Source organism: Prosopis cineraria, unplaced genomic scaffold, assembly GCF_029017545.1.
Source record: "Prosopis cineraria cultivar Desert tree isolate PC_DT_omini unplaced genomic scaffold, ASM2901754v1 PC3, whole genome shotgun sequence".
Lineage (NCBI taxonomy): Eukaryota > Viridiplantae > Streptophyta > Magnoliopsida > Fabales > Fabaceae > Prosopis > Prosopis cineraria.
This window is the reverse complement of record NW_026555334.1, coordinates 533,540-542,259: the sequence shown is the minus strand read 5'-3', so window position 1 is coordinate 542,259 and position 8,720 is coordinate 533,540. Positions and strand designations below refer to the sequence as shown.

General features: G+C 33.3%; 1 protein-coding gene across 2 annotated transcripts; it reads right to left on the bottom strand.

Moving 5' to 3' along the window:
• Positions 1-3,726: 3,726 nt before the first annotated feature.
• LOC129304765 (cyanate hydratase) lies at positions 3,727-7,232 on the bottom strand. Of its 2 annotated transcripts, none has more exons than XM_054944549.1 (4): positions 6,871-7,229; positions 6,337-6,408; positions 5,458-5,566; positions 3,727-3,985 (listed from the first exon to the last, which is right to left on the bottom strand). In XM_054944549.1, exons 1-4 carry the CDS (start codon positions 7,134-7,136, stop codon positions 3,938-3,940), a joined length of 495 nt encoding a protein of 164 aa, XP_054800524.1. In that variant the 5' UTR covers positions 7,137-7,229; the 3' UTR covers positions 3,727-3,937. The 2 variants fall into 2 exon arrangements, with proteins under 2 accessions (XP_054800524.1, XP_054800525.1); XM_054944550.1 differs by lacking the exon at positions 3,727-3,985 and adding an exon at positions 4,523-5,046 and having other exon boundaries at positions 6,871-7,232.
• Positions 7,233-8,720: the final 1,488 nt, after the last annotated feature.

Sequence of the window (8,720 nt, the reverse complement as noted above, 5' to 3'; positions counted from 1 at the left end):
GAGGATAGTTAGAGACAACTATTAGGTTTGGCTTTATCCCTTGGATTAGATTCGGAAGTGAGTTAGGTCGCTCGGGCTCAAATTGTGGAAAATAAATAAATTTTGGCCCAATGCATTATGTTGTAGCGTAAAAATTTATGCTGCAGCATAATTCCTAAAATTAGCCTTTTTAAAAATGTGAAAACAAAGAAAAATACTAGAAAACAAAAAAATACTAGAAAACAAAGGGAAGGCGACGGAGAGAGTGGCTGCTCTGCTAGGGTATTAACTTTTGGAAATTTTAAGGTAATTGGAGCTTAATTTCACCTAGGTATGCCTTCTTTATCTCTTCTTCTCTCTACACATTTTGAAAGTAAGATTTAAGGTTGGGAGATAATGATTTTTAGACCTAGGGCGATATGGGTCTGAACTCATTAGTTTAAATGGAACTAATGGGAGTTGTTTGAATTATCTAAACCTAGATATAGTGGTTTTATGTGTCCATAAGAGTGGGCTCTCAATTATAGATGAATTTGTGGCATTTAAATGCTATTAGTAATGAAAGTTAGGATTGTTGGAAGCCACTATTAGTGATAGATGGGTTTAATGAAGTTAGTTAGAGCTAATGAAAGTTAATAAATTCAACGTAGTGATTAAACTCATGAGTTGAGAGTTTTGGGTGATTAAAGTGTTGAAATTTGAGAGTTGAAAATAAGTAATTTGTGACATTGATGATGATTTTGGATTGTTGGAAGATATATTAGTGATTATTTAAGTTGTTGAGAGCTAAATGAAATTAATGGGAGGTAAGAAACTCATTGGATATGAGGTTGATCTTGTAATTGAGAATTTGGTTATTAAAGTATGAAATTAGATATTAGAAATGGTGATTTTAAGGATTATTAGTGATGGATGTTAATGTAATTGTGGACTAACCTCACGAAGAACCGATGAGCTTGAATTTAGTTTGGAAAGCAAATTGTGATTGAGTAGTAACATTTGACCTCTCAAAAGTTCGAGATACCAAGAGGAATCTTATTTGTATTATTGTATATTAATTATTTATTAGTTGAAATAATTCATTTGAAAGTTTATTTGGGTGTTCAAGAACCCATTGATGCAACGTTGGCAACGTGATGAATTATACATGTGTGATTGTATTGAATTGTTGAGAATGTTACATATGTATATTCATGTGATTATTGATGAATGAAAGCATGTAATTGTGAAACCGATCAATATGTGATGTTTAGTATGTGGAGTATGATGAATATGATTATGGTATGTGGATTATAGTAGAGAAAGAGAATTATGTGAGCATGATATGATGTGATTACTGTTGTTTGAATGGCATACATCTTGTTATTTGTGCATAGCATGATCATTATGACGGGAGTTTGTCTATAAAGAGGAGTAGATTGGCAAACCCACGTGGTAATGATAGCTCATCGTTGCAATCGAAAGCTTGTCTTGGGATCGACCGTTGGAATTAAAAGTGGCCATTGACCCATAGTTGGCTTAGGACTATCCCACTTGTTCTTTTCGCTTCAAAAGATCATGCCTTTTGTTAAATAATTTTTGCCACCTATTGAAGCATCTTTTTGAATAAGCACTTCGATAGATTTACTTTATCGAACCACTTTTTAAAATAAGTATTTTGATAAATTCTGTCTCATCATATCAAAGTGCTTTTTCTTTTAGAAAAAGAGTAAAGATGTAGATTTACCTTAGAATTTTTCTTTCAGAGACACTTGGTATCCTGATTTTTTTTTAGAGCAATTGTTGCCACGAAAATTTTCAAAAAGATGCAATGTTACCCTACCATCAAATTTGACTGTTTTTGTCTGACTAGACTTGCCAAATAGTTGCCACATGGCATTTTTTAAAAAATAAAAAATGGTAAAGGTGTAAATTTATCATGCTCTAAGGGCGCCTAATATCCTTAACTTTTTTTAGAGCAATATTGCCCTAAAACTCTCTAAAATGGTGCAATGTTGCCTACTATCAGAGTTGACCATTTTGTTTGACTTTACTTGCCACGTGGTAGCCTTATGGAATTTTTAAAAAATAAAAAAATGCTCTCCTCCCTTCTTGTGTCTTAGCTGCACATTGCTCTCCCTCTTTCATATTCGGCCATCCGTCCCATCTTCATTCCTCCCTCCTCCACCTCGGCATCCCCCCAATTTGGGGGGGGGGAAGGTTTTGGAGGGCCACTCCACCTTACCAAACAAGGGGAGGGGAGGGGAGGGGCTCACCTCCCCTTGTTTGGTAAGGTGGAGGGGGAGGGAAAATTTTCCCTCCCCTCCCCTCTCCTCCCCCCAACCAAACATAGGGTAAGGATTGTTAATGTTAATCAGGTGCCATTGGTGAGGCCATTATTGAAGAGTGCTATGCTTAAATAATAATAAATTAATAATGGAACCTATCACATGTCACAGAAAATGGAGTCCACTAGAAGTGGTAATATTTTAACGTCAAAGTATCTGATATTTCAATTTAATTATTTAAGATGTGAAAATGCTACACGAAATATATTACAGTATTAGATACTCTTTGAAACAAATTTTAGAGACAAAAATATATTTTTATTTTTTATATATCTAAATGGTATCTATATTTTTAATTATATTTATATTTTTTAATATTTATTTACCATTTCCTTAAGCCTTACTCTTTGTGCTCAAAAAGTTCGAATAAGTTAATATACAATTCCAAAACCTTATTTCATTAGTTGCTAATCAAAATCATAATTTCCTAACTATCCTACTAACTCAAAATCCCTAAAATATCATTATATATGACAACCAAAACATTTCCCATTATCCATTAGTTCTAACAAACCTCCACTAACCTAATCAACACCACTTTATAGTTATTTCTTCCTTAAGTCATCATTATTAAAACCTTAATTAAACTTGTTATATCAATAGCTTTTACTTGTCAAATTGCAATAATCACCTGTCAGCATATTTGAATATATAAAAATTAACTTGTTAAAACTTTAGCTCAACTTGTTATTTAAAATTTTTTACATTTTAGTAAATGAATATGAGATATAAATTGAGTGAGCTGAAAATTCATATGAACCACGTGAAAAAATTATTTCATTAACAAATTATAAGGAGAACTTATCAAATCCATGAATTTTCAAACCCCTCAATTTGCAATTTACCATGAAAAATCAACAAGTTTATAAAATGACAAGTTCAGTTAAGGATTTAATGAGTTGACTTTGATTTATGTTGTAACAAGCAAGCAGTTTAGAAACTAAATTGATTACCTTTGTGAACATGTTATTTTATGAATATTTAACTGTCATTCTATAAATGGAAACTTATCAAATCTTTGAATTTTCAAACCTTACAATTGACCATAACAAATTAACAAGTTAATAAAATGACAAGTTCAGTTTATGGTTTAACAAGTTGGTTTAAACTATGTGGTTTGAAAACTAAATTTATTACATATACAATTTTTTGCATATAACATGATTTGGTGATTTAATGGCTGCCATCCTTTAAGTGAGCCAATAGCGTATGGGTTCAAAACCCCTGGACAATTTGATGATTTAAACGCTCACCAGCAATGGTTAGTCACCAGTGACAGTCCATGGCCAGTGCCAACGACTGTCAGATGTTGAAATTAAAAAAAAAAAAAAAAGGTTGAGAGGCAGTCTTGTCATTTCACCCACAAACTTATTTTAATTTTAGAATTAGAATTTGGTATTTAACCAACATAGAAAAGATATTTAGAATTTGGTATTTAACCAACATAGAATAGATATCTCAAATATATCCTTGGTCAATATCAATATGGTCAAATATAAGACAACATAAGCGCGTGCTACAACGTAACTCATATAATCTAAATAGATACCCATGAATTTGTACGTAGTAATGATTTCATTAGTCTTCCAATGTCTGCAGGCAACACTACAAGGGGATTGGCATGAAGATACTCATTGACTTCTCTGAAGCCTTGTTCTGGAAACCATGTGCTCTGATTTCTGTACCCATAAGGAAAGTTGACATGTACATAAAACATTACCAAAGGTCATTAAATATATAAAAATACTTTATAAATTAGATGCAAAATTGTCGACGTGCTTAATTTGCAAACTGATGATGCAAACTCGATTGCTGAATCCACTTAACCGTAAGTCAAAAGAAAAGGGAAAAAAAATGCTTTCTGATATTCTCATGCAACTTCTGGTTCATCAAGCAATGAGGCGAACACAAACATAGTTGAGCTGAACACCAGATTCTACTGGCTGACCAGATGAAAACAAATAAGGCTTAAGATTAGGATCTATGAAACACCATCATCTTGAAAAAGGAGCTTCATTGTGACAGACGTGGATCTAAAACTCTATAGATGTAGGGAAACATTTCGAATTGATTCAAATACCACGTATTTTGTTATGGTGCGGTGTCCATTACTTGTTATGCCCGTACTGATGCTTCATAAATTAAAAGTTCTCGTGGTTTGTGATTGGTGAAGTTGAAGGAATTTGAGCAATTACCCAAAATACCAGCCAGCAAAGTAATGTTTTATATTCTAGACTACTCAACTCCTTGTTATTAATAACCAACTCTTAAAATTAAATAATATATTTCAAGAGTTGGTTGTCAATAAAATACAATAATGTCATATTGTCATACAATCTATATAGTCGACGTCATTGTACTTTAAATTATGATAATATGTTCACAATCTATATAGTTGTGCACTCTATGATGTCGCTTTCCCACTAAGTAGGATAAAGCTTCTTCTTCTTGTTGTTGTATTTTATGGACTATGGGCTCTTCAACAGGTTCCTATGACAATCCCGCCTGGTATGGGAAAGTGTCCAGCGCATTTACCCCAACAAAAGGGATAAGAGCAAAGACCAAAATGCAAGAATTAGGCCCCTGGACCCAACCCTGGCACCAGGAAGACAGAAAATCCTGCTGCTACACTTGCCTCTCCAGCTGCATAGCAGCACTCCCTCTATTTTAAGGAATTAAACTCTTGCCAGGTCACTGCCCTTGTTATCTCAGACAAGCAAATCTAACTGCCTCTAGCCACCTATAATAGGTAAAGGTGAACGTGATGCTAGGTTCCATTGCATACTGAGCATAGAATTTATCATTCTCATCTCTGACAGCTTCCATACTGAGATTCCCATATATCATTCTGTGATACTGGGATAGCCAGAATTTTATAACAACAGGACAAAAGCAAACTGTCCTGAACTGCAGAGAAATTTTAATTAAAAGCAAAGTATGATTGATTGACGGTCTCTTTTATGGTATCAACTAATTGACAATGAGATTTTTTTTCCCAATCAGTATGGCACCATATCTACTCAACTTTCAGCATCAACTACAAAGTCAAAGGAAGCAATTTTTTACATTACTTATTGTCATTCTTTTGGTATATCATCGTTCTCTGCAGCAAAATCCATCCATCTAGAAAAATAAATATGCAGCAACTGACCTGCTCAGTGTATGGCAAATATTTCCCATCAAATGTTACCACCACACGATCCTTCCCATCAACTCCTTTAACTTTATCAACCGAGCAGTAGAAGTCTATAGCTGACATACTACATGATAAATGAACAGTAAGAAAATATTTTCAAACTAGTATTTACAGACAAGAATAGTTGTTGAATTGATCATGGTATGTTTTACCAACTCCCACATTATATTAGGAGTATTCTCAACATCATAATGGGATAATGGTTGATTGACTCAACTATATCATGTGCCATCTATCATATCTTCCACAAAATTCACATTTTATGAATAAGGGCAACCAAAAAAATGAAAAAACAGATTTCCTAAGCTTTAAAATTATAAATAAAATTGAACCAGCATTTGCCTATGAATTATAGGATAAGTGATACACACATGGATATGTCAAACTTCAACAAAGATACATGCATACATATACATGTGTGTGTCTTCACCTAAATCACAACCCAGAAACCATGTTCTCCTACCTATCAACATGTCTTGTCCACAATTTTTTTTATTTATTATTTAACAATATATAATATGCAAATTTCATAGAAAGATCATCATATAAAACTAGGTGGACATGAAAAGGTACATAACTAATGGTGATAAGGTAATTTAAGTTCGAACTCAAAGGGATTAATTTCTAGAACTAAAATGAATATCTTAAAAACTAACAAATCTATTTTATTATTTGCTGGTAAAGTAGGCAGATCACCAAAATTTTTGCATATATTTTTCAATGCAATAGGTGTATTGAAAATACTAACATAAAATACTCAGAAGACATGATCAGAAAGGTCATTGTAACATAGATCAAAACTACATCATAATCATAAAATAGATTGAAACTCACATCCCATCACCAAACTCCTCATTGATGATTTCCTTGATGCTTTCCCCAAAATGCATAACAGCTTCGTTCAACCTATAAATTAGGAGATCAACATAAACCAGCAACATGAAGTAACTAAAGAACCAGAATTGATAATTCAAAATGTCAGATTGCTCCATGCACTTTGGAGCAAACATTGCTTTACTATCAAGATAATATGCCACTGCCAATACTCCTTCCACATAAACGTGAGTATGTTCACTTAGCACCAGCTTGATCCTTAATTAAGATTAATATTTGACGCACTCAGCTATCTTAGGACTTCTTTCAAGAATCCTATGAGCAAAATTCTAAATGTAGCAGGCTTATCTAAGATTGGATGAGCAGAGTATTTAACCCGATCAAAGTCCAGGAAAACCCCCAAAACCTGATAACCAAAAAAAGACTACAATTTGAAGGCTAATAAGAACAATATCTTAAGAATGCGCAACAAGATCTTCATCTCAGATGGGGAAAAATCGAGGAAGCCCATGCAATCCAATAAAGCGATTGTACCTATAGATAGTGGGTTCTTGGATAAGATTAGGTTCAAAAGACCTCATGGGGGCTTTCATCATCTCATGCACAAGTTGATCGGGCAGGTCAGGCAACGCTGCCCGCAATTTAGGGGCAGTCTCAGGCTTGAGCTGAGCTTGACGCCTGAGAAGTTGGGCAACATAGACATTGGTGAGTCCAGTCTCCCCTGCTAACTGATTGTAGGACTTGCCACTCTTGCGTTTTACATCCTGAAGGCGGCTCGTTATGGTGCTTTTGCTCTCCATTTCAGTGGAATCCTGAAGAAATTGCGTAGACAAGTTATCTTGCTTGCGCTTATCTTATTAGCGAACACGTTTTATCATCATCATTATTTCAGCATCACCTTCACTTCACCCGATATCTAACCCGAGGCGTAAGTTTAGGCTAGCTTAATACACGTGGAGTAGGGCCAGGTTTGGCCCAACACGGAAAGAATTTTTAAAAAACAATTTTTCCTAAAAAAATTTATCTTCAAAGAAAAATATATTTGTTATCTTTTAAAATATATTATCTTAAAAATTAATATTAGGTTTAAAAGTTGATTAAAAAAATTAGGTGAATTAAATTTCGAGAGCTCAGCAAGATCAAAGTATATTTTTAAGTTTAAAGAACGCTACGAAAGTACCTATAAATCACTCCTGATTTTGTAGATTATAAGTATGAGTTAAATTCTTACCAACCGAAAAAGGCAAGAGTTAGTTCAAAAAACAAAAAGAGAAAGAGAGAGGTTGAGAAAGAAAAAGAAGAAGAACATCTAAAGCTTTGATAGAACTTGAGTTTGTGAAGGTTTAGATGCGATTTAGAGCTTCCAATCTATCATTATAAGTTTTCTAAGCCTTCTCTTTTCTTCTTCCTCTTCTAATGGATTTAGGAGTTAAGGTTTGCCATAGAAAGATGATTTTTGAACCTTTAAGGCTAATGGGATTTCTTTGAATTATTTAAACATAAGGTTTATGATTTTAAGCGTTAGTGGTGGTTGAGGTCATTAATACCTGAAAATGACATTTAATAAAGTTGTTGGAGTTGTTTAAATGCCATTAATGATGGTATAAAGGTTTAATAGAAAGAATGTGAATCAATGGAAGTTAATAAATTTAATGGGTATACTCAAATACTAGAGATTAGAGATTTTAAGTAGTCCAAGTGTTGAGATAGAGAATTAAATTCATGTAAATAATGATATTAATAGTTATTAATATGACCAATTGTAGATTAATCATTTATTGCACCATTCGGAATTGGCAAGAGTTTTGAAGGTGTTTGTTATTGAGGAGTAAACATTTGACCTTTCAAAAGTTTGAAGTAATTGGAGAAAATTTAGTTTATGCAATTATAGGTTAATTAATTATAAATAATTACAACTTACTTTGAATATGTAAGCCTACTTTTGAACATGTGCGAAGAATGCAATTGTGGCTTTAAGTTGATTATTCAAATGAGAAATGATAATTATCTTGATTGTAAAATGGTGAATATGATGATGATAATATGTGGTATGAAATGATGCTTGGAGAAATGTGTTAAATGGTGATACAAAAATATGAATTGACGAGCGTGATAGTGTTGTAATGAGAATTTGTATGCTATGAATATGATGGTTAAGAATTTTGCATGCAAGAGTATGGTGATCTTGAATTAATCATGTTACGTGTTAAGTATATATTGCATTGCATGATCATGTGAGGTAAAGGTTCGCTTAGGGAGAGGAGTAAAAATTTTAAATTCACATAGTATGGCCACCATTTGACGCTCGATGGCTGGCCTTTATAAATATTGTTTCACTTGTTCTATAAGAAACTATTCTACTTATTCAACGATAGACTCAAACC